This window comes from Gasterosteus aculeatus, chromosome 15 (genome assembly GCF_964276395.1).
Source record: "Gasterosteus aculeatus chromosome 15, fGasAcu3.hap1.1, whole genome shotgun sequence".
Lineage (NCBI taxonomy): Eukaryota > Metazoa > Chordata > Actinopteri > Perciformes > Gasterosteidae > Gasterosteus > Gasterosteus aculeatus.
Genome location: NC_135703.1, coordinates 4455688 through 4481591, shown reverse-complemented (window position 1 = coordinate 4481591; position 25904 = coordinate 4455688). Strand labels below are relative to the sequence as shown.

Genomic DNA, 25904 nt, shown 5'->3' with positions numbered 1-25904 from the left:
ACAATCACAGTTCAATGCCACGCTTTTTGTCTTGGGCCGTCCCCGTTTTCACCCGTCTGAATTACCACACAAAAGCTCCACCTCTTGCGCCTTTCCTGCCGCACCAGTCGGCCCCCTATTTGCACCGGCGTTTTCCACGTCCTCGCGGTTATGCAGCACGGTCGACTCCCTCCGCTTTAAACCGACGGCGTCGGAGCCCGTGACATTGTGCCGGCCCGAGCAGCGGCTCATTGTGGCGCAGTGTCTGCTGCTTTATAAGCTCTCTTTACGTCGGAGGGGGAAACGCAGGGGGGACCCGGCCCACTGTGCCCTGCGACAGTCGTTCACTGACACTGAATCACCACGAATTCCACAAACATTGAGGCTTACTTTTTTTCTTACTCGATTCACATGTGCCTCTTCATCCAGCCAGATATTTGGCTCAGCAGCACTGGGGGGGAAACGGCTGCCAGCCAGCGGGAAATGAGGCAGATTTTTTTTGTTCTTCTCTACCCTGCTTTTCTTAATGAGAGTTGACAAACCTCACAGCTCAAGTGAGAACCCATAATATCCGCAGTAATGTACCAGATGCGTTCAAGCACATCCCGCTGTGCGGGGGTTGGAGGGGGGGATACCACTCTATCTCACCCTATTAGCGATTCACCTCAGTGCAACCCCAGGTGAGCACAAAATGATCCGAGCGAGTCAGTCAGATTTCCCACCGGCCCAGAGTTCATTTGCTCCAGTCGGGCTAAATAGCGCTGTGCGACATAAGGCGCAACTCAATGCCGCCGATGAAACCACCGGCGTTATCGCCAGTAGAAGAAGAAAAAAACTGGATCCTAACCGTATTAAAACGTGCAGGCTTTCATTTTCTTCATCGTGGTGCTTTGTGTGATGCCAACTTCTGGACCTGATTAGACGCGTGCAGCACTTTCAGCAGAAGCCTCTGACGCTGCAGCTCAGCGCCCTTCACGTCAGACGTGCCCGCCTGCCTCGGAGGTGCAGCCCCTGGAGCTGGAGACACACTTTTTGTTGCTAAAAATAAACACATCACGCACCCCCTCCTCGCCCCCCCCCCCCCCCCCCCCCCCCCCCCTCTCCCGCTATCCTGGTTTTCGAGAGGCATCACTCGCTGAAAGAACATAAGCAAGCGAGAGGGGAACAATGCTCACAGCATGATCCGCTGGAGGAGGCTGTCACTATTTTCCTGCAATAATTATGGCTCACGAGGGCTGAGCCTCCGAAGCTGATGTGAATCAAGATTTTGCAGCGATTGCTTGGAATTTGCACTGCGTGCGTCACGAAAAGAGGAACGAGCTCAGGCTTTTGTTGCCCGCCGTGTTCAATCACCGCGCCTCCTTCAGCAAGATGACCTCGCGACGCAATAGCCGGCCCTCTCGGCCGGGTCTGTGTGCGATAACCAGGGTCGGTCTGACGTGACAATAACGCGAGATCAGAAGGGTTAATGGTGTGTGCTGTGTCCTCACCCTAAAGGCCCCCCCGCTTCCCCAAAGGGCCCTCGTAGCGCCATAAAGCCGGGTTCCGATTGTGGCTTTCAGGAAACATTAATTGCTCACAGGGGTCCGGGTCACGTTGGGTTAATCCCCGAGCCGTGCATGATGGATGCGCAGCTCCTGGACCTCCATCAGCTGTGTTTTACTGAAACGCAGCACACCTTGTTGCGTACACGCTCTTAAAGTCACATTAGCTGAGGGGCCAAGAGGTCTCGGGCTGAGAAATGTTGCATTTTTGTGAAATCAAAAGAATTCCGGCAGGAGTTGTTTTTGTAATAAGCCCGTTTTTTAGCCGCAGGGGTCCCCGCCTTTAAGGTGCACACAGGACACTTCATTTAGGGGCTAAGACAACGGCCTGATTCATTCGTAAATAACCAAACCATCCATCACTGTCGGCCGTGACGCCATCTCTGCACAGCCAATGCGACCTGTGGGAGATTCCTCTCTCCCGGCGTGCGGCTGCTGAACGCGACAGCGAGCGGGACAATGGCCGGAGTCACACCTTCGCACGGGGGGGGGGGGGGGGGGGGGGGGGCCTTCGGTCGTCCATCCTGACTGCGAGCGGGCGCTTCATGTGTTATTTATGGGGCGGCATCCGGTGCGGCATGACGCAAGCTGCGCAGTGACAGTGACGCAACAGCTTGATGGGATCTCAATTATTGTTCTCGTTATTGGTGTTATTTCGCATCCGCAGTGGGCGGCGCGGAGGCGGGTATACGCGACCATGTGTTCCTGCCAGACATTGGGAGTTCCAATTCATTTTGTCTTCTACATACCGAAGCGGTGCATGGAACAATGATTCTATCTCCCTGCGATTTAAAGTAACTGATTCAATGCTTAGTCTTCAAAATGTCGGCTTGTCGGCGTGTTGAAGGAACCCGGAGAAACGGGAGCAGATGAGGTCCTGACATGCTGGCCTTCAGCAGTTGTCTCTCTAAAACCCAGAGTTTCTCGTCGAGGTTCATGTGAAACCCCATGAACATTTTCATTCGTCCCGTGTACCATTTCACTTTATATCCTCGTATTCTGCTGCTCTGTGGACCTTCTCTCCCATAAACGCAATGGAGCCACAGCCAGTGTTTACTAATGCATCTCTCAATTCCTCTTAATCTTTGTGGTCTGATAGGACTTAGTGAGTGATGCTTAAGGAGAGTACACAACATTAATAACTCCAGGTAATGGGTTATTATCTATCTATCTAAGGATTGACGAAACATGTGGTGTTAGCAGAGTGCTGAACGATTAAATCACACACCCCTCATTGTTCACGTTCGGGCGCCATTAATGTGTGACAGGCCAAAGATGATTAGGCATTAAATCTTATTAAATTGATAATTGAGTGAAACGGATTCGCGGCATGTTTCATATATTCCCGGTTAATTCATGCAAAACAGCACTCCATCATCAGCACGGCATGCTTCGCCCCGTCTCACCTTGTGAGCTGATTCTCCTCACCTGTCCTCCGCTGCCCCTTTCACGCGTTGGAGGCGTTATCCCGCCCCCCTGTTCTGGGTGAAAGGTGAAAGAATGAGGGGGGGGCGAGTCGTAACGAGTATCGAGAAATCTCAATTTCCCCTTTTTTTTTTTTTCTCATTTGTGGTTAGGTCACGACCTCTCGCGCGGTCTCCTCTCTACCCGACAGTCCGCTGACACGGAATCGCAGCTGCAAAAGTTAAACACTTTGCCATTTGTGTTTGCCCAGACTCTCGTCGTATCTGCGTCTAAATCCTGCCCCCCTCCCCCGGATTGTGATCCTCGAAGCTCGCTGCAAAGTCATTTTTTGGGGGGGCTCATTCACTTGCAGCGTGCGTACGCATATCACACGCGGGAGATTTCCAAAGCACAGGCCTCAAGGACGAGCATTACAGGCCAATCAGGAAGCAGTGTTATGCAACGATGCGGCCGTTACCCGCCGGGCCTCGCCAAGAGATGGCGGGGGGCGGTGGGGGGGGGGGGGGGGGTTGCAACCTCTTTAATTGATTCTAGTCGAGGAACAGACCACCGCGAGCAACTTCTCCTCTCCGTACATTTGGTGCTGAGACATGTTTCCCCAGCTTCACGTGCAGCTGAGAGCGTTTGTCCTGCAGGCAGAGACGGCATGATGGTGTTAAGCACCAATAATTGATGAATCGTTTGCTCTTTACTGCATATTTCCCAATGATACACGGGACGGCGTATTTTAAAACCCCATTGGGAGGCACGCTTTGCCACGTCTTGAATCCCGAATGAAGGACTTCCTGGGATCGGGCCCCCTGAGCGAGGACACAGACGGCGGCGGCTGCTGTTCTGGGGACGGCGGGCACAGACAAACACTCCGTCCTGTGAGGCAAATTTGTAATTTGCGATTCTGGGCTATACAAAATAAAATGACTTGACTTGACTTGATGTGCTCGAGGGCGTCTTCTGAGCCACCGCCAGCTCAAAGCCCGAAGGAGGGAGTCTTGGAGGGACGGACCTCTTTTGTGTCTCCACTCGCTGTAGAAATAATTGTGTGCAGGGATTTTCTTTCAGGGGAGCGTTGAACTTGGGCCGCGCGTTGAGACGTGCAGCGTCCCCGCTGTGTATTTCAGCTGTGCTCCGGAGTAGAGTCATGTTGTGTCCTCTCCCCCTCGTACTTAGAACTAATAACCGAACACTGACCTGTCCTTCATCCTAATCCCCCCCCACCACCACCACCACCACCACCGCTCCTCTCCACGCACGCCCCCGATCTGACAGCACACAGATCACCAAACACAAATACCAACGCGTGTCCCGACCTGCCGGAGGGTGACATCCTGATTTACATCTGCAGAGATGCACAAATGGCTTGTCGGTGACATTCAAAGTGGGGGTGGAAGGGGGAGGGGGGGGGGGGGCTTGCAGTCAGACCCCCCTCCCCCCGGGAGTAAGAAGCGATGGTTTGTGGAGCGGCTCGTCGGCGGTCGATCTCAACGCCGGCTGTCAATATGTTCCGCCCGGTTCCGCGAGTGTTTCTTTCCAGCTGTCGTTTCTGTCGCGCACTCCGAGCACCAGGTGTCGCCCGCCTCCAGTCCGGTCCAGTCAAACTGTTCTCAAAGCCTTTATCCATGTTTTCCACATCACACTTTATCCCATTAATGCTACTTGCATTGGATCTGTGGGGGTAAAAAACTAAATCAGCCCTTTCTCTGTATTAAATTACTACTAGAAAGGTGCTTGAGTGTTTGCGAGTTAGACGTCTTTCATCGTGACACATTTTTAAATGTGTACTACATGTAATGTAATGTAATACACATCCACATTGCATCAAAATGCATTCAGACTAAACTTAAAGATGTTATAGCTTATATGTCAAGAAACAACGCTGGCATAGTCTTAATAATCCAGATATTTAAATGTACTTTTTTGAAGCAGACTTTCAGTAAGTACTTCAATTAAGGAATAATACGACAAAAAAGATTTCACTTCTTTGGCACGTCACAGCTTTCTGCAGCCCGTCGCTCAACAGGTTTATCGGTTCCACTGCATGGACGGGTTCCACCTGCAGCTCCACCTTTGGGTGGTAAATGCGTTTTTCGAGTGCACCCAGGGCGACGTCGACAGGGCTTCTTCCATTTCACCCCTGTGAAATCAGGCCAGTAAAACACTGGAAACAAGCACTTACACTAATTACATTTTACTATCAGATACAGTACGTCCAGGTTCATCTGCATTCCCCACAGCGACACGCAGCCTCCCTCGGTCCAAAACACACGCGCCGTGTTAATCAGTTGCCCGCGCACGCGCGGCGCACACACACGTGGGTGGCATTTCAAAATAAAAGTATTCAACATGCCGGGAATTCTTCCTGCCCTGCGGTTAATGTTGTGGCATATTGAGAGATTGCATAGCACTTAATTAGTGCTAATTGTTTCCCACACTCATAATATCAGTACACACAATTGCTCTGATCCAATTTTGTCCTGATTAACATCGCGGCAAATAAACTGATTAACTTTGGGCCTCTAATGTTCCGGCTGACTTTGGAGAAAGGGGGCGAATGAGAGACAAGGATCTGAAGTGAACTGCCGCTATCACTTCCATCTCCCAAAAGTCATTTTGGCCTCGGGGCTGCTGTGGTCCGCAGAGAGGGAAATGACATTAGAGGGGAAAGCTTTTCCATTGTCTTCTGCAGGCTGAGGAGTGCGGACGGCCCCCGGGGGAGAGGCAGTGTTTTTAAAATCAGTTCCAGGGATCGTTTGTGGCGATGGAGGCCGGGCGTTGACCCTCCCGTCTGCCCGCATACAGTCAGCGAAGAACCTGCTGCTGACTCGGGCTTCGAGTCACGTTTCGGCATCACGTTCTCAATAGGCCGCCGCGTTCGTTTATGCGTCCTATCAAATGATCTCTGGTGTTGTGCTGCGCTCCTCTGTGGCTGTACACGAAAGACGGCAAACGGATGAGAACCTCAGATCGTGTTGCTACGGCAACCAGGAACCAGTTCTGAGGCTTCCTCTAACAAGTTGCCTGGGAATGCAGTCGTGGTTGTTACATAAGATGCGACTGACTCTCTCTCACACACACACACACACACAGACACACACACAGGGCTTTTCCTGTGGCAGAATTTCCCATTCAGCATGATTTATTCATAGCTGGATCGCTGCGCTGGATTTATGATTCTACCATGTAAATGCAAGCCCGTGCAATCTAGCACACGGAGCATCTTGTTGGAATCTTTGAAAGGATTCCGATAGAGGAGATTCCTTTCTAGAATAAGACATAAAGACTGCGTGACACGGTTGTTACTGTTGTTGTATGTGAGTGGGGCTGTAGATTTCCATTCAAAGCATTACTAATGCAGCCTTTGGAACCAGAAAGTTTGGGAATCCCAAAAGCCCAAAGCATTGTCACAAAAAGAATGCTCATCCTGACATAATGTTAAAAAATGTACTTCTACCGCGATCGGTCCATCCCCACTTTGACTGGCAGAAGGATGTGGGGGGGGCATGAGGCAGAGCGCTGATAACAGACTTCATCATTAGCAAACTCACGATAAGTATTCAGCCATTCAGCAGCTTCTCCTTATTCCCCCCCTCATAATCTCCCTGCCTTCAGCTCGCCACTCCGTGCGGGAAATTGGGTGTTAGAGAAGAGAAATTGCCATTTTACGTTTGTTGGGACAGCTTGCCAATAGCTTAATCATTTTTGAAGAGATTAGTGGCGAGGCTGATGGAGTTGTGTGTGGAGCTCTTTGGGTGGGGGGGGGGGGTTGCAGGAATATGCGTATCTGCTGCTAGAGTCCAGTTCACATCCGTATCATTCTGTCCCCACGGACTACACCGAAACACTGCAGCCCCCCTCCATCACTGTTCCTTACAGACACTCGGCTGACAATACCTCCCTTTTCGTCCTATAATCCCCCCCCCCCCCCCCCCCCGCCCCCCTCTCTGCTTTCAGGCACCCTCCCTTCTGCTGGGAGAAAGATAGTGGGGTGAGCTTTGACTGCTGGGGGGGGGGTCGGGTCAGACAGCGTCTCCATAGCCGCATGGTGCAACGGGAGCCTCTTCAGGCCGCGGTGATACAAGCGATCTGGTTTGAAACATTCCAAAAAGTCAAATTCCTCGATGGTGTGTTCTCACTTTGCCAATGAAGGTTAATTGGATTTTTTATTATTTCATATTAATTAGATTATGTAGTTAAATTTTAGCAGAACGGTTCCTGTGAAAGATTCCCTGTCTTTGAGGCTGCAAAATGAAAATGGCAACGTTACAGAATTCATTGTTGGCTTATCTTCTAATTATTAAATCAGAGAAGTTGTCTGGGCACTGTGACCTCGGAATATCTCCAGATGAGGCAGTAACAGGGGCGGTAAATCTCACCTTCAAGTTCTCCTTTGGTTTAAAGCATCGAAACATTGTTCTTGCATCTCATGCACTCGCTGACCCACCTGTTCACTGCACGCTGACTTATCTGCATTCAGTGTTTTCCATTAGATCATAAAAACAGAGTTTCTTTTTTTCACATAAGAATGTGGTGTTTGCAGTAGTGCAGCATCTTAGACAAGCACAAACAATATAAACATCTGTTGCAGGTGTTTTCTCTAGATCTTGTCCAGAGGTTCCCAGCAAATGCACGGGTCTCAGTTACTCCCCCATGTGACCCCAGTGCCTTTTCTCACACATGCAGACCCAGATTGTGTTCCAGGTCCCAGTATGACATACGAGTGGGTTCTCCCCCGTCGCGTTACTGCATGAGCAGCCTTGCGCACACACGTGTCTTGTGTGACACATGCTATGCTGAGTCAGCACGCAGTTATATAACAATCTCTTTGTGTTCCCCCTCATGCCCAGAACGCAGTAGCATAGCGGCAAACGCGAGAAGGAGAAGAGTTTGTTCTGCCATTTTCTGCCTCGCAGATGGTCCACGTGGGGAAAAAAATGTCCCCGACAAGTGACTGGCTTCCTATCGGCACAAGGGCTCAGCCAATTGAGTATTGCATTTGCAATTAAAAAGCTCAGTCGCAGCTCAGCCGCCCGCACTACGGACGTTTGCATGGGCCGCGCTGTGCCGTCACTCGGACGGACAAGTGAGCAAGAGATCTGCCAGAGCCGTAAGCCCGGGGCCTTAGGATGATCGGAGCTGCCACGCTGCGTATCACGAGGCTTCGCACAAAGCTGACAGATCCGCGGCTCTGCCTCCACGGCCGGGGCCTCTTTCCCCCGAACTAATGGCTCACACCATGGCTTGATTTGGCCCGAGGGTCGGGGACACAATTCTCTTTCCTTTTGATTTGCTAAAACAAAAAAAAATGGCCAGAATTCTGGGGGGAGCATTTAACCTTTGGGCGCGGATAAGAAAGCTGCTCTATCGATTTTTTGGGCTCAGAAAATAAGGGGTGTGACTTCCCCTGGGACAGTTGGAAGGGATGCAGCTGGACGGGCTACAACAGGCAACCGTTCTGGTCAGCGCCACCAAGTTGCAAGGCAGCGATTTTTCTTTTCAAGCCAATTCAAAAAAGCATGCCGGATTGAAATGAACATGACAGATGTTTCCAAGTGTTGAAGTGCTCCGCAGAGGGGGGGGTTGCAGAAACAACCAAATTAAAGTACTGAGGCGGTTTATTGCGTTTGATGGCGGGGAACTGACAGATCGTATCGCTTATGCAGAACATTAAAAGCTGCCATCGCACGTCTCTCATGCGTTGCCTCGTCGTCGGGAGTCTTCATCACAGTCGCCTGTCAGTTAGCGCTGTCGACCAGCCAGCCCGCCGCCCGCCGCCAAGTCTGAAGGTTGCGCGCCTCTGATCCCGCACTCTAGTCCGGCGCGTTATCATCTTTTGACTTTGTTTTCAACTCCCGTTAAGGTCCGGGCCGGTGGGAGAGTGAGTGGGGGCCGTCAGTGACACTCTGTGCAGATATAATGCTATTTAAATGCTAATGTGCTAAGATGAGCAAAACGACCTTTAGTCACACTCTGCACTCGGGCAGCACAAAACAAAAGCCCCTTAATAAACGAGCCTCTTTCCCTGACTCGGTCTCCCTGCAGCGCTCATATAAAAGGTGTTTTTTTTTGTTATCTCTGTTGAGCTCAGAGGGCTTTTGACGACATTGTCGAGCTGGATTGTTCGTTTGGGTGTTAGGTCAGACAAGAAAGGAAGATTGCGCCGCGTGCCAATTGTCAAGCTGAATGTGATTTGTACATTTTTCGGACACGTCTGCTTTTCACCTGGAGGACTTTGTCTCCGCCGGCTAATGTTCATTATTTCAGCCTTCGGTGAAAAGAGGAGCGCATTAAGGACCCTTTGCCTTTTCCTTTCATAAAACTATCTAATATTCTCATTCTTCATGATTTTTGCCCTCGCCTCATTAACACTTCAAAGATGAGGTTGCCTCACCGCTGTATAGTGTGCTGAAATTTGCTTGGCAGTTTCTTAATACCCCCTCCATCCCAGCAGGCCACCTCAGCAGGTGGCCCCCTCGCCAGGAAGCCGCGCGAAGGCAGCTGCTTGTATCGGACAGAACAAGCCCTCCCTCTGTCCACAGATGTCGCGGGTACTTGTCTCCGCGTTTGCCGAGCACTTGCCCCAAGGAGGCCGTTCCTCTCATGTAAAATATTCAACAACCTTTGAAATGTGAGGCGTAGGACTCGCTCCTTGAAGCGCGCGTCTGTACTCCGTAACTTCAGTTTGGAGTCCGCGGAGGAAGAGGTGCGAGCGAGGCGAAAGAGACACGTCTGTCGTCCAGTCCCAGGAAACGCCATAACACCGCCGGTAGATCATTTATTCAGCGCGGCTCCCGGAGATACCTCAAGGAATAGTCGGCTGTCAGAGAAAGGCCTCGGAATGAGACAAGTCATGTGAATTCGGACAGAAATGTAGCATCAAATCAATCAATCGCGCGCTTCCGTCCTTCTGCTGCAAGGACCAGCAAGCAGCTAACTGGACTCATGCTAAGTTCACCTGATTTAGCTGCACTGCCTGGACATCTTTCGCCTGGGATTGTATGTTGCATGTTCAGCACCGTGCAGCCTTATGCCCTCGTGCGTGCTTCGAGTAGCCTGCCGAGTTAGACATCCTCCTCTCAGACTGGTAAACAACGAGAATTTGTTTTCATCTCGACAGATGGAAGACGACAGCAACGGAAGAGCGAGGCTGGACCTGAGGGGTTGAGATCTTAGACCTCATTAAAAATAAGCTTGAACGGAATACATTTAATCCAAGATGAAAAGAAGCATCCACCCTCACAAAGAGTCACAATTCACCATCAGCAAAGAAGTCATTTCGGTGATCTCAGACTTTTTGGGGGGTTTTGCGAATATATATTTTGAAGAGGAAAATTCTAAATACACCCAGAGACAAAGTAGGATTTATTTGTCAAACCGTTTTCTAGGATTGTCTCGATAAGATTTTAAACCAAAAAAGGATTATAGGGCTGAAAAAAAACCATATCTGTCCGCATGCTTTTGTATTATAGCCTTATTAAACCCAATGTACCAGTGTTTCGTTCCACGGTTGTATAGGGCGGACAAAAAAACATTTAAAATACACCAACGCTATGAACGCTTCTATCCATATCTCCATCCCGTCTTTACAGGTTAGGCTCTTTAGGGACTTTCATTTCTAGCCAAAGGCTTTAACATTCCATACATGCTCCATCAGCAGAAGGCAATTTGAATGAAGAGCCCTGGGAGTGACTGGTCCTTCCTTGTCAAGTTAATTCAAATAGCAGGGGGCCGTGATGATGATAGAAAACACCTCAAACAGGAAGAGGGAGCTGCTCATTGCACTGGACTGGAACCCACTTTTGTTTAGGGGTAATGTGACCTTCACCACCAGTATGAGCATAAGAATTACGTGTGAACATGTTATTTGTCATAATATTTATTCACTGGAGCGCCCGAAAACACTACGTTGAGGCGGTCCCAAAGGTTGCACTTAAAAGGCCTGAAACTCCTCTTCCTCATACGACCGTAGCTCATAAAAGCTCTCCTACATTTAATGTGGTCACAGAGAGAGGCACAGACCAGCGGTTTATGCATCATTGGCAAGCCAGCCGGCTTAGATACGGCAATTGTTTATTTGATGACCCTGGCTAGATATTTTCTGCAACATTCTGTTTTTTTCTATGGTGAAACCATTAATGAGGAAGGACAAGAACAGACAGAAAACCACATATTATTTTTCTCTCACACTTTTTTTACGGTCTTTTGTTTGACACAATAGCTTATTTGGCACTCATTACCAAATGTAAAGCTCATGAAGAAGAAGCAGTATTTATATATTAAGATTTCGGGATCTACTCTACATTTTGAGTCGTGTTGACGTGGATTTTAAACCCTTTTTCTGATTGAAAGGACCGGTGCTGAATCCTCTGATTAAGTTCAATACTACAGCACTGGGATCTCTTCCCATAGCACTGGGTTTTAGTCTCGGAGACTAAAACGAAAAGGAGAGGGCACATTTGGTGATCAAGTCTCCCAAGGACGCCTATCTGGCCGAATGCCTCACGGCGCCGTCCTCAGGGCTTTGACGGATGACACCAGCACCGCGGAGTGATGGGCTATTATTTCACTTTGCATTGGATAAATGGCAGTGCCGGCTCCTATACCTGTCGCCTGCTTTTGTCTTTCTTGCGTCCCCTCTTTTTCTCCCTCTTGCAATATCCCGTCACAGACGGTGCAATGAGACGGATTTTGACTGTGCAATCTGCTGATTTATCACGTTTCAGACGGGACACTTTTTCATCTCCTTTGTAGTTTTATGCAATAAAGAGATTGGCTGTATGGGGATGATGACCAACCTCTCTGAGGCCTAGTCATTTGGCACTAGACCCCCCCCATGTTTTTAATCTGATATATACTGTATATATATTTTTTTCTTGCTCTGATTTGATAGTTTCTTGCTCTCTTTCAGACCAGCTGTATTCATGGTCGCCCTCGCAGTACTTCAATGAGGACAGCTGCTCCCTTCCACCCAGGAACATGAAGGGTCTCTCCGGCGGCCGTCCTGCCCAACTCCACCTCACCTCCCCCACCGCCCACACCTGCGGCCTGGTTGAATGCGACCACTCCCTGGAGCATCACCTCCACCATGGCAACTCACGCCCCCCGTCCTACCTCCTTAGCCCCACAGATAGCTGCCCCCTCGAGAGCCACCACCGCTGCTCCCCCAGGAGCTCCATCCACTCTGAGTGCATGGTGGTGCCGGTGTCCATGTCGGCCACCGACCACTCCATCTCTAGTAGCACTTTCCCCCGCATGCACTATGGCAGCGGCGCGAGGGAAAGCGGCGGCAACACTTCCGGCGGCAGGGACTCCCGAGACGACGGCGGCTCCTCCTCGCACGGCGGCAGCGGCAAAATGAACCGAATCCCACCCAACCTCCTGGACCAGTTCGAGAAGCAGATGCCCCTCCACCGGGATGGCTTCCACACGCTGCAATACCAACGCACCTCCACCACCACCACCACTACAGAGCAGCGCAACGAAAGCCCCGGGCGGATACGCCACCTGGTGCACTCGGTACAGAAGCTCTTCACAAAGTCACACTCTCTCGAAGGTTCCTCCAAGATGAACGGCACCAAAGGCGACCCGCACCGGGAAAGCTCACACCACGCCAATCACCACCACCAGGGCCACCACAAACACAGCAAGCGCAGCAAGAGCAAAGAGCGCAAGTCCGACGGCAGCGGCAAGCAACGCTCGGGAGGCTGGTGGAGCTCGGATGACAACCTGGATAGCGACAGCACATACAGGACGCCCAGCGTCATGTCGCGGCATCCGGCGGACCACGTCGGCCACTGCTACCCTGACTCCATGCACGGCCACCTGGCCGGAGAGCTGTCGCTGAAGACCTCCAAGAGCAACAATGACGTCAAGTGCTCCGCCTGCGAGAGCATAAGCATGGCACCGGAGGGGAAGTTCATGAAGAGGAGCTCCTGGTCAACGCTCACGGTCAGCCAAGCCAAGGAGGCCTACAGGAAGTCCTCCCTCAATCTGGAGAAACCCATGACGCCCACCGAGCTCAGGCCCAACCTCCGGCCCTGCCACTACCTCCAGGTGAGTTTGCTTTATGTGTCAGTTCTGCACGTAACTTTTTCATTGATATGTAGTGTATTGGATCTGCGTGTGGCTAGATGATGGGAAAGGAGAGGTTGGCGATTCGATGCAATTGAAGAGACGATAGAAGCATCCATTTCCTCACTCAGCCAATTCAGTGATTGAGCCGCCGTTCACCATAATGTAGAATTCATAAGGACCCGAGGCAGATGGAAAAAAAAGCAATCCCAAAACTTAAGGCCACGTCGTGCAACACAAAGCAATCTGCTTCTACGGGCATCGGCGGAAAGTAGACAATGTAGAGTTGCTCATCCCCGCTGGATTCCCAATTGATCTACAAGAAAGCGTTTTGTTCGTAGCTGCCCAGGATATTACAATGCGAACCTGTCCCGAGGCTAAGCAAGGGGCTTGGCACCGGAGGGGACAAATCAATTAGCCACACAAATGATCTGCGCTGGCGGGGAAGAGAAGAGTCAGCAACGTGAAGGGGGGGGGGGGGGGGGCCTCAGTGTTGTTGCTTTGATTTTGCATCGGTTTCAGCCCCGAGAAAGACGTTAGCATCTAGCCATTGATGGGCTCCACGGGACACCCATTGCTCCACGGGGATCAATTCAGAGTCAGCACTTTAAAAACTGAATGTGAAAGAGAGAAGAAGAAAAAAAAGGAAAGCGCGTTTATGGATCCCAAATTGCAAAAGCTCAGGGAAAATAAATTCCGCGGCAATGCTGCTCAATAGACAGCAATGTGATATCTGATGGCATCGTGTAAGTACAGCCTGCAGCCGAAATAAAGTGAGCGCGCCGGGAGAGACGAGGAGGAGACGCAGAGCTCGAAGCGGCAGTGTGTTGTATGGATCGAAAAACGGAAAGCCAATACATTACCCGAATCAGCCACTGGAGCCGAAGGAACCACTCAATCTGAGCTCACGTCAATAGAAAATGTCGGAGAGGAATCATTTTGACCGGCGTGTTTTTAAACATAACTGATGATCGTTTTCAACTAAACAGGCAGTGTACTTCAATCTGTTTTCAATCCCACTAAGTGCGTTGATGTCTCACTGGGATGTGTTTAGTGGCCCCGCTCCCTTGCTTACTTCCATTCGGCTGAGGTATTGTCCCAGTCGCGGCACCATAAACACTTTCTAAAAATATCCTCCGCCCTTCCTGCCGCAGGGCTAAATTTAGCCCCGCCGTTATCAATCCAACCCCGAGCAGGGTGACACATCCCCCCCCCCCCTCCCCCGGGGAGGAGAGCCAATGCCCTCTTGGGGAGCTGAGTTCTTTGTTTTTGGTCTCCGTGGCTACAGTCGTTCAATGTAGAACCGGCCAGAGAACGCGGCTCCGCACACACAACCAGCGGCCACATTGGGAAGTTTTCCCAACCGCCCAACTGGGATTGGCCACAAGTGTCTGCGATGTAACAACATAAGCTGTATCCTGGTAGAGACTGTGTGTGTGTGTGTGTGTGTGTGTGTGCGTGTGTGTCGGGGGGCGGCGGGTTATTTATCGCACTCCAGATGGTTTGATGATGTGCTATTCACCTTGTTTACGCCCTTGGATGGAGGGAATGAAAAGCTCCTGGAGAGAAAGGCCAGGAGACGGCGGACAGAGAGGAACGCGCGACTCGTTTCGCCGAAGCGCGCGTTCGTTAATCTCCGTGTGAGTGCAGCAGAGTGTGCGCGTGTCTGGTTGTGTGTGTGTGAGCGTTTGAGAGATCGATTAACCGAACATTGGGGGGGACAGAGATACATTTATATTGGCCGACCTTTCTTTGAAATGACAAATGTCGCAGGATCAGACCTGGCAGTGGCCATCGCTCTCTGTCACCATCTGAGTCATTCCCCAAATTAGGCCCAATTAGACACACACACACACACCTACACACACACACATACACATGGATGAGGACAGGTTTGGCCGAGCGCTTGATGTTAATGAAATATGGTGATTGTTGGTAACAGGCTCACGTGAATGAATTTTAAACGCGTGGACACTCTTCAAGTCATGCAGATGCACCTGGACAGCAGCAACGGCTGTGATCAATACCTCCTCCACCTCCCTCGCACCCACTCTATAACTCGCCTGCACAACAACTTTGTCTTGCTGACAACTCTCAGCCCTGATTAAGTCCGCCGCTCCTTGCGTACGGCCTTTCCTGTAGTACAAACGGAGGATTAGTCTTTGATAGATTTGCTGATAGGACAATGCGGAGGGATTTAATAAGCCAATTAATTGCCACGTCGGCTCGCCGAAGGTGGAGTTTGAGAGGGAGAGAGGCAACTGATTAAATCACAAAAAAAAGGGGGGGACTGCAAAGCAGCAGAAACCAAACTGCCACTGTGACCGAAAGCTGCAGTAACAGCAGCACACGGGGGGGGGGGGGGGGGGGGGTTCCCTGACTTCCTTAACGAAGGGGTTCCCAGACAGCTACCAGCCTCTGCTCTCGTGGTCACCGCCGTGACGGCGAGCATCTGCTCATACTTCTAACCTTATGTTTGCTGCAGTTCTAAAAAGGAGGTTGTCAGGCTGCAGCCATTTAAATGTTAATTGTTTAGCACATTCTTCTACATGTTGGAATTCAAAAGCGGCGTGTGACGCTTCAGCGTCTCTTAAGTGCTCGTGCCATGTGGTGCCCAGCAGCGCGCTGTCCCCTGTCACCTTCCAGATGTTTTCACTCCCGAGTTGGTGAAGAAGCTCAAGCAGTTAAAGTAGCTTGATTCATGGCATGAATCAATATGTCGTGCTTTATTTCCAAAGTCTGTTTATATCAAACTTCATTTTGCTGAATTTCTCCAGCTCAGCCGAGGGTAGAAACTGTTATAAGATATGAAGTAAGAATGGGTTTTAGTGTGTTATGAGTTTCCCCTCCAGTGTGTTCATGCACACATTGAAAGTGCACAGGTGGGACAGGAAACCTGGGACCAGGATTATTTATGAAAAGGCCTCTTGAATCCTCGTGGGGCTCATGGGTATTTTGACTTTATGTGTATTCAGGGTTTGGTGTTTGGTTGTAGATGCAAATGCTAATTTTGACATGCTTACACATATAAGCACACATATATATTATATAACCTATAATGTGCCTGGAGGCTGTTTAGCAATGATCCAACAATGATTAAGTCTCTTTTCCTTCCTCTCTCAGTCATTTATCCGTCTACGTGACATCCCCTGAATCTCCCCCCTCCCTCCCCCGTCTCTCTCTCTCTCTCTCTCTCTCTCTCTCTGTCTTTCTCACTTTATTTTATGACTTAAAGGCCATGACTTATGTTTGTAAGCGGGAGAGGTGCTGTGTATAGATAGAGCCGCAGAGTCAATCAATTAAATGCACTGCTGCACTGCAGGCCCGCCTGAACAACACACACACACACACACACACACACACACACACACAAATACACGCTCCCCCCCTGTGGGGGAAGATAATAGCACTGAAAGTATCGGAAAAAACATACACAGCCAATATGCCAATGTCGACACATTCTCGCTATGAGAGCTGGTGTGATCCACTTCCCCGATGTTAATTATCGGCAAAGCTGAAGGGCTGAAAGGAGTTGTTCTCAAGGCAAACAGCACGTGACAAGCCATTCCTCTTCCATATTGAGCAAAATCAAATAAACTAACTGTTTTTGTGACGATCAGACTTTAATCTTCACACTCGAGCTGTGAATTTTCACACTCCTCCTACAAACGTTTGGCTGATATTCAGAAAGCGCTTCACGTCCTTCGCCGCGTCATGAGCCGCTAAACACGAGAGGACGCGGCACATTTGTTGGGCGACCAGTGAAATCGTCTAAAAACGCGCACACGCACGTCTTGCACGCCCACTTCTGAATCCCGTGCTTTAGCTCAGGTAGGTTCCACCATGTCCTGACGTCCACTTCATTGAGCGGGCCGGGAAACCACGCGCGTGTCCGCGGCAACCAATGGACGCGCGCCGCTGTTTCTTCATGTGCAGCGAGGGACACGCTGGAAACCTATTCAGTCTGCCAGCCAATCCGGAATTCAAACCAATCTCCCCACAGCTTGCGCCCATCCTCTGGCGTTACGTTCATTAATTAGACTTCTAAAAATATCAAACCCCTCCAAGACTTAATTAACCCATCGACTCCAGTTGGTAGGCGGCGCATGCCTGTCTTTGGAAGGGAGATAAATTACTTGTTTTTATCAGAGTGTGTGTGTGTGTGTTTGAGTGTGCATGCGTGCATGTTTCCGGAAAGTAAGCTTATCTTTTCTAAATTCATACATGACCCTTGAGAGTCAAAGGCCGCTCTGACCCAGCACTTTCTGTGAATGACAAAGGCCAATGAAGCCGTAATTGATCAATTATTCAGGGTGTTTTGATTTGATGTGACCTGCGTCAGAGGAGTGACAGTGCACCTTCATTGCTCTTGAATTGTATACATGTCATGACGTGTTTGCAGTTGAAATACATTTTTCTGTTCAGATTTATTTTTATTTTTTTACGAAACTGTCAAAGAACTGCTGTTTATTCTTAAAATGTTTTTATATCTCTTTGAAAGAAAATTTTTGATTAGTTATTTTCAAATAGGTGACATTTGCGTCAGAGAGTGATAAGAGTCATGTGTCTGACGCATTAGTGACATTTGGATGCGGCGTATCTCCTCCTGACATTTCCCACAAGCTGCCAGCTGCCGTCCCGGTTCATTGTGAACCTGTGAGTCGTGAGTTAAACAGCTTTGGAATTACTACTAGCAATTGGGAGACTATTTAAATGTTCCCCTTTGGTCCGGACCTGGTCCAGTATTACTGGGAATATGGACCCGGGTCACATTTACTTAATGAAATCTCGAGCGGAGTGGATTGGCACCGAGCCACGGCTGTGACCGCATCACATCAAATGTGACGCTTACTGACAATGTCATATTTCATATTTTATAAGTGCGAATCATAGACCGCGTAAATCCGCGTCCGGCTGAAGCTCCTGACCGTCGTACGCATCGTCAGCAAAGTGCAAGAAGGGGAAACGGTTTCTCCGTTTGTGTGACGGCTGAGGGCCCGTGCGTCGGTGCGTCGGTGCGTCGTGTTGCGTTGTGTGTTTTTCTGGGGGAGGCTGATGCTGTCGTTGTCCCGGTGATTGAATAAGGCTGCACTGCCAAAGCCAAATGAGGGTGTGTGCGCGTTACCAAAGGGAGGAAGAGAGAGAGGGGGAAATATGGTGAGAGAGAGGGGGGGGTACCGCGCGTAATGAGCTTGCAAACAATCATCCTCGGTTGTTTACGATGATTGGGCGAAATTGTCCCGCAGATTTTCACAAGCCACACCACTACCTCTAATAGAGAGAGGATCGTTTGATAACATCTCGACATGGTGTTTTGGCGCCTAAAAATGTGAACCACATCTTTCTTTCACGATTCACAAAATAATTGGTCCACAGGATCCACAGACGTTCCGTCCTGTTACATCAGCTACATGTTAGATTCCAACAACGAAATTGGATTGCAAAGCATGCCGGACCAAGGTAAACGTCTGTGTGTGTGTCCCATAAAGAGTGTCGGGATCGGTGTCGTGAGCGCACCCTGCTCTCACCGTCACTGGGGAAACGGGGATGCTGACGTCAGGATACTCAATTAACCTGTTTAACGACTGGAAGAGAATTGCGAAATGTAAACGGGCCGGCGTGCGCCGATCGGCAGGCCGCCGTCGGCAGAGAAAGAGAGCTCCCTTTCTCCATTTTCAACCTGTATATTTCCGGCCTAAATTCATGACATCGTTTCAGTCAAGGAGCTTCAGCTGATTTGAACCTGGCCAAAATATAGGAAAGCTAAAAGACTGAGCAGCTGTGGCAGCTGTGGCAGCTGTGGGAGGGCTTCCATGCCGGATGATTCGTGGTGAAAAGGCTCCTGTGTAACTCAATGGATGGAACCAACTGTGCGAGACAAAACGGGGTTCAACAGGCTGCATTTAGAGTCGCTGTGCTCTTCTGATGCAGCGGTAGGAATATTTCAAAAGGCTATTATCATGACTTTTAGCTACGGTTAAATACAGGCAAAACACATCAAATCTTGCCCAACAGTAATGTGGTGCGCAACGATATCTGAAGCAGCTTGAGAGTCAGACAGTTCACTCGCTAGTTGATCAAACTAAAGCAGAGACAAATCGAGAGTTAATATTGAAATCCATCATGATGTCGCTCTGCGGAACGAGTTCATGAAGCGATAATACGACGCTGCTTCCAAGTCACCAAAAAGGGCATTTTAGTACATTGACTGCTTCCGCTCCCCGTGCCCCCGCCAGGTGCCCCAGGACGACTGGGGGGGTTACCCTGGCGACGAGAAGGACGACGAGATCCCGTGCCGTCGGATGCGGAGCAGCAGCTACGTCAAAGCCATGGGCGACGAGGAGAGCGGAGAGTCCGACTCCAGCCCCAAAACCTCGCCCCAGAAGACGGTGCGACCCGACGCCATGGGGAAGGCCGTCATCCGACCCAGGGAGCTGCTGGACTCGCAGAGGTACGACACGTGCAAACTTCAGGGCCGATGGCGGCTCACAGGGTCTCGCTCCTTGTTTCCTTCTGGCTGTTGCATGTACCCGTTTTATTCACACGCTTCACCTCGGAAGGGCGACGTCGCACCGCCTGCATCGTCCATCGGAATGATTCATCAGTCAATTCCACTCTCATTGAATAGGATCGCAGGATATTAATGTAGTTAATCTCTCTGTTTTGGCCCATTGATTAGGCTTTTCCCCGGGGGGGGACGGGGGGGGGGGGGCTGAGGTTTTGGATACTATCACTGGCTGTGCCACAGAAGTGATTATTACTCGTATTATGCAGTTCCACTTGTTCCAGAAACACCCCATGTTACTGTAATGTAATCCTGAAAACAATTTGATGATTTTGGAAAGCGATTACGTCAATTTCCATGACGTGCCGCTGTCTTTGTTCCCATTCCACATTTTAAGAGAACATCTTCATAATGTTTGTCCTTGCCGCGTTACGTTCTCTCTCTTGTGCTTGTTGTGCAGTCGAGCACTTGAACCTTTTGCCCATCGTGATCCCTTTGTGCTGATTTTCGTATCGCTGTCTTAACATAACTGTAAGAAGTGGGACGTGTCGCATTGACTGCGGAGGAAGAGGAGGGCTTTTTTTTGTTGTGGTTACTCGGGGGCGGGAGGAAGCGCTCTTAAGAGGATTACATGATGAGACAGATCAGAGAAACGTGTCCAACCCGAGCAACTTTTTATGGAGGGAGAACTATTATGATTACAGCATTAACACATCTATTAGATTGGGATGAAATTAGATGATCATCCGGTGACCATTCCCCGAAGGCATTGTCTGACATTGTGCTGAAATTAAAATGGATAATAATCTTAAGTATAAATGTAGCATTTCGATACTGCAAAGTCAATGATAGAAGATACAGTGTTGGTTACTCAGCTATCCAGCAGTTTTAGGTAAGAAATTGATTCCTTTGCTGCTTTTATTGTGTGTAGTATATCCTGATAATTATCCCTGTATTTGCGCCACCTTCTTCTGCACCTCACATCGGTCTTACTTTGTTCATTGTAAACATCGGCGCAGGTAAACATCAACCACAAACAAAATATGCGTTGTCATCAGCTGGCACTTAGGGCTTACTTACGCTTGTGTTTACAACATTTATTTGAACTTAAATATTTCTATTATGAATCAACAAGTGCAAATATTACTATGTGTATCATCGTCTTGTAATATGTAATACTTCAGTCATACTTATTGTATTGTGACACTCATGAAATTCCTTAATTCAACCAAAATCAGCGCGTGTGAAACGGAAATGTTGGATAAATAATCCAAAACTTTCAGCAAATACCTCCAGCTCCTGGGCTGAATTCATTGAAAGATCCTTCTCAGTAGACACGATCCGTTTGCTTTCTCGTCAGGGTCTTGATAGAAAAGGAAATATGGATTTTTCTTGGACAACTGGCATTGCTGGCTAATGTTTAATGAGTGTTAAAACATCGTTGGTAGGATAATTGTTGCATCGATATCACAAAGTGCCATCATGTCCAAATGAAATAACATGAAATGTTAAGTAAACATTGAACTGAAAAGGGGGGGAGAGGAAACATAAATAAATACATTTATTTTCCGGCTGTAAACGAGTTAATTCAAATAGAAAGAACATAAAATACTGTACCAGTGCGACTGCCATAATAAACTTTGTGGTTTGGGGTGCTGATGGATGTGAGTGTCTTCCCTGCGGTATGTTTCACTGGACTACGCCGACAAACTCTTTCGCGGGCCTGCAGCACGAGTGGGCCCCCCTGTGTCTGTTCTGCTTCTGGTCTGCACGAGCCCAAAAGGCAAATAATCACACACACACACACACACACACACACACACACGCTGTACACATCATGCAAAGGACGACCTTGTGTCTGACCTCAGTGGGGAGTGTGGATGCAGGAGTTTAGGCCGTGCAGCGCGAGGTGCCGTATGAGGCAGCTGCCGTGAGGTTGCGCTCGTTCCTCCACATCTCGCAAAAAGCTTTCCTGCGGCGATCCATTTTGAGTAGCTGTAAATAGCGGAATGATTTATGAGGGTGCAACAGCGGGAAGGGCCGTGAGTTGCAGTTATCGTACTCCGAGGCCCCCCTAAATAACGGCGCGCTCGGCGCTTCGGGTCGAGGGTCTGCTGTGCTCAGCCAGAAGGAATGTATTGATCAGCCTGTGTGGCCTGCGTCCACTGACAGAGGAAGAACCTGCTCTAAGAATGCCCAATCATGGAGCCCAATCGTGGAGCCTTTGCTCTGCGTGCGTCTTCTTTCTTCCTCTTTGTTCTGATCGCAACAATGCAGGATCGATAATGGCCTGTTTTTATCAAAGTAAAAGAAATGTCGTCATTATTTGTCGACTGCGAAAGGCCTCACTCAGCGTGTCACCATCCAACCAACCACCAAATAGCTAATTTATGAGATAAGAGCAGCAGAAGAAAAAGTTACGGATGAGAACAAGAACGGCTTCAAAGTGCTTGTGATGCACCAATATCTCAATACAAATCCAATAAATCGGCTCAAAGCACAAAAGGATACACTCGTGTTTGCAATCTGCCTGCGATCGTCTTCTACCAAAAGATGGGAAACCAAATGCTGGTGAGAACAGCTCCGTGAGGAATAGTTGTTATTCTTATTCACACCGGTTGTTGATGATCAACAACTGATCACTCTGAGATTTAAAATCACCCATTTTGACAAAGACATTTTCAAGTCTTTATAGACGTGAAGTCGATTTCTGGCACCATTGTGCTGTGATCCATATCACACCGAATCTGTACATAAAAGGCGCCCGATGCCCCCTGACACCACTGCTCTCATGCTATTATGGTTCATTCAGCTCGTTGCGATGGAATTGGATTGGATTCAACACAGACATGGTGCGGGCTGGATTTCCTCTGCTGTTGTAGCACTTTGGTGTCCCGTGGGGGGGGGGGCGGTTTGGGGGGGAATTGAGACGGGCCGAACACAAATTTGACACCATCGGCTCCCTGAAGCAAATCATGTTAAAGCGAGAACGGACTGTCGGCCCGTGTCACCTCCCTCCATCTCTCCCTCTTTGCGGCTCCGTGTCGCTCTCGTGGTTGACGGATCGGCGTCTTTGTTCGTCTCACAGATGGAGGATACGTCACCGTCAGCGGTTCCACTGAGCTGGAACAGCTTGTCCACTAGAGGGAAAGTTAGATGTCAATCATTGTTTTAATTAATAACCCCCTCCCTCCACGATCAGTTACCCCGGGGTCCTGTACGTCCTGCGAGCAGCTGACAGCTATGGTGAATTGAATATTAGTCAGCTTTTCTGGTTCCTTTTTTCGCCATAGTAGGACCTGCCATAGATGTTCGATAATTATATATTATATTACACGTTTCCCTGTTAACCAGCAGCCTGATGAGTCTTTGGGTCAATCTGATAGCAGGACAGCATCCACCACCCACATCCATCTGGGGCCAATTTGCTTTTCTTTTAATGACTTTGACTCGGTGTCTAAACACCACAAGTGATTCAGTCCCACCCATTTTTGACAGTTTTCTAGAATAACTCACGCGTGTTGACCGCCCCGTCCATGATTAGCCTCTTGGCGGCATCATAATTAATCCTGGCAAAGCATTCGATAAGTGCTGATTCAACATAATGTAATTACTCACTTTAACTCTGCGTATGAGGATTTTCTTCCCTTCAGATCTCAAGGTCAAAAGCTGCATTCCCAACCATTGATTCGCGGCTGCACGGCACGCGTCACGCATAGTTATCGTAGCTTTCAGTTGGGTGGGCTTTTTCTCGACGCCCCTTTGTCTCCACGTTGAGTGCAACACTTAATAGCATGTCAGAGATTGATCATCCTGCCTAATGTCCCTTTAAGAAGGGTGTCAACTGCTGCATTGATCTGTGGGCTAGTGGCCTGAACAGTAGTGAGCACACACACATTGCAGAGGGCATTAAACACACTTTCATCAGTAGTAGAAAAGGCAGACACAAGTTTCCTCCTCGTGCCCTCAGATTTGTACAGGTGTTAACACCATGTCAAATCTTCTTTGTCCTCGTCCTTTGTCCTTGTTCCTTCTGCTCTCCAGCAGGCAGCCGAGGCCGGGCTTTGTTTAACCGCAGACCGAGTTCTCTCATTGGCAGCGTGAAAGGAAGGGAGTGGGAGATTCCCATTATCCCCTGCCTTCATATTGGCCAACAATGGCAGTGCATTAGCACCGGTCCGAAACATTAGAGGGAATCTGCTCTGGCGTGATTTGATAAAGTGCCAATGCCTTCTTAGAACAGACGATAATAGACACTTGCACAAGTCCAAAGGACGAAGTATGCCTCAGCCTTTGCACTCATATCTGATCTGGTCAGCCATGAAAGTCCACTGAGTTTAATTTGCTATGGGAAGGATGCTTTTCTTTCATTCTCATGTTTTACGGCGCTGTGTAATTGTTATTTTGTGTGCAGCATTTCGTCATCAGGTGCTTTGTAATAATAACAATCTGTTTGTGTCTTTAAGAATGTGCGTGAGTGTGTGTGTGTGTGTGTGTGTGTGCAAGTACATCTACTCCTCATAAAACACTCCTCATAGAGTTTGCTATCTTTACATGGTCCATTTGTAAGATATTGCCATGACGTGGCGATTCTTACTGCCGGCGTGGTGTAACTGTATCACGACATGACGTCCATGTCGGTTGTATTTTTCTCACCCTAATGTTTGCAGCGTTTTGGTGAAAACTCCAAAGCAAACATTGAGTTCACCACCAATCCCACACAGGGCCAGTTCCATCCGGCTTGTGCCCAGTGACGTCACCTCCATCCAACTCCCACCTGCGGGACCCAGTAACTCTGTTCTCTTCTCTACCCACAGCTCTTACCGCCTGGATAAAATCAACAGTGACATGCGTAACTACATCACCAATTTCGCTGCAGACTTAAGGTGAATACGGGCTCAGCGCCACCCCTCGCCTTGCCTCTCTGTTGCTGCCACGTGGCGGTGGTCGGGCGCCGGAGCCAGCTGGCTCGCTGCCCTGCCGTCACACCCAGTGAGACCTCGCAGGGTGTCCACACACTCAGGACCGGCCAATGAGAGGTCGCTCCTACCGATGAACGATAACGCACCGCTAAACACAAAAAGGGACCGCATTTCATTACGCCGACGCCGCTTATTTCGTTACCTTAAGCGCAGCCGGGTTTTCTTTGGAGGTTAAGAAGTTTGATGTCGCTTTGCAAAAACAACAACACCGCCCGTCCTCGCTTCAGCGCTACAAGACGGATTGGGGGACGCTTAATCACGCTGGCATTTTCCTCGCTGCCAAACAACAGTGTTTATCTCTATAAAAAAAAAACCCCGACACTGCTTACTCATCTCCGCCTGCCATCAGAAATGGATATGGCGGAAGGAAACTCACTTCGGTATTCTCCATGAGACTCACAGAGCGTTCGCTAGTTTACTTAAAGTGCCTTTCTTCTCGCATGCTTCCATTTGTCTTCTCTCCAGCAGATTTCAAACCGGGCTCGGCTTTCTCCGCTGCACTGCTGGGGAAGCACATTTAATTGACCCGGCTGTCACCGGGGTGCTCTCTGAAGTGCTTGCTCACTAACTAGCTCCTGTTTTGCATTTCCCTCATTTCCCAGCATTGATTGGGCGTTTCAGCACAACAGCAATCGAGCTGCCTTTTTGAGGACGCATTTGTAGTGGGCGAGAGAAACAAGGAGACCCAATGTCATAACTGTGTCCTTCTTAGGTTCAGGTTTGCCCAGAGGAGGACACTTGTTTTGTCATCATGGCACACCTGTAGCCACTTGGTCAAACCGCTTCGGTTGTGAGTGAAATTCCGTTTTATTGACTCGCCCGAAAGAAATCGCCCCAGCGGCCGAGGTCTCACTCCATGGCTGCCTCTCTTTTTTCCCTCTCTCTTGTTCAGTCAGAGCTACCACTTGCAAGCCGCCAGGGAAATGCACCCGAGCATCGGCCTGGATCCCTCTGCCAACTACAACTCGCCCAAGTTTCGCTCCAGGAACCAGAGCTACATGCGAGCAGTCAGCACCCTGAGTCAGGCGAGCTGCGTGAGCCAAGTGAGCCAGGTGAGTCTCGACCCCTTTCAATTAGAAGGGCTTTTCAAATCCAACTTGTATTTGGGAGCAGCGGTTTGTACACTGGGGGGGGGGGGGCTGACGAACCCTGAGGAATTCATTGGAATCATTTCACCACAGAGGTGTTCATTTAAAACTCCCAATTCTAGAGCGTGACTGTCCTTACCAACTCCCCCGTCAACTCTTCTGTTGTATACAACGCATATGTTGTTTTTCAATAGACACACATCCTCTTTTTCTGGCTTTATTTCACGTTCATTGCACACTGTTTGTTTGGATAGATTTAAAGCCTCTAACAGGGGTTGTTAAGATATGCATCTCCCTCTTAAAAGATTGGATTATT

The 25904-nt window shown here is 49.3% G+C and overlaps 1 protein-coding gene across 3 annotated transcripts in view; it reads left to right on the top strand.

The window, feature by feature from the left end:
* The window catches only part of dlgap2a (discs, large (Drosophila) homolog-associated protein 2a), a 77114-nt gene that overhangs the window by 29262 nt on the left and 21948 nt on the right, over positions 1–25904 (top strand). For 2 of the 3 annotated variants that reach the window (XM_078089496.1, XM_078089495.1), the window contains 4 exons: positions 11851–12995; positions 19250–19464; positions 24336–24404; positions 25393–25552. In XM_078089496.1, coding sequence (XP_077945622.1) covers positions 11919–12995; positions 19250–19464; positions 24336–24404; positions 25393–25552 — 1521 coding nt within the window. In that variant the 5' untranslated portion in view covers positions 11851–11918. The remainder of the gene's footprint in view (positions 1–11850; positions 12996–19249; positions 19465–24335; positions 24405–25392; positions 25553–25904) is intronic. The other variant, XM_078089497.1, reaches the window with a different exon arrangement.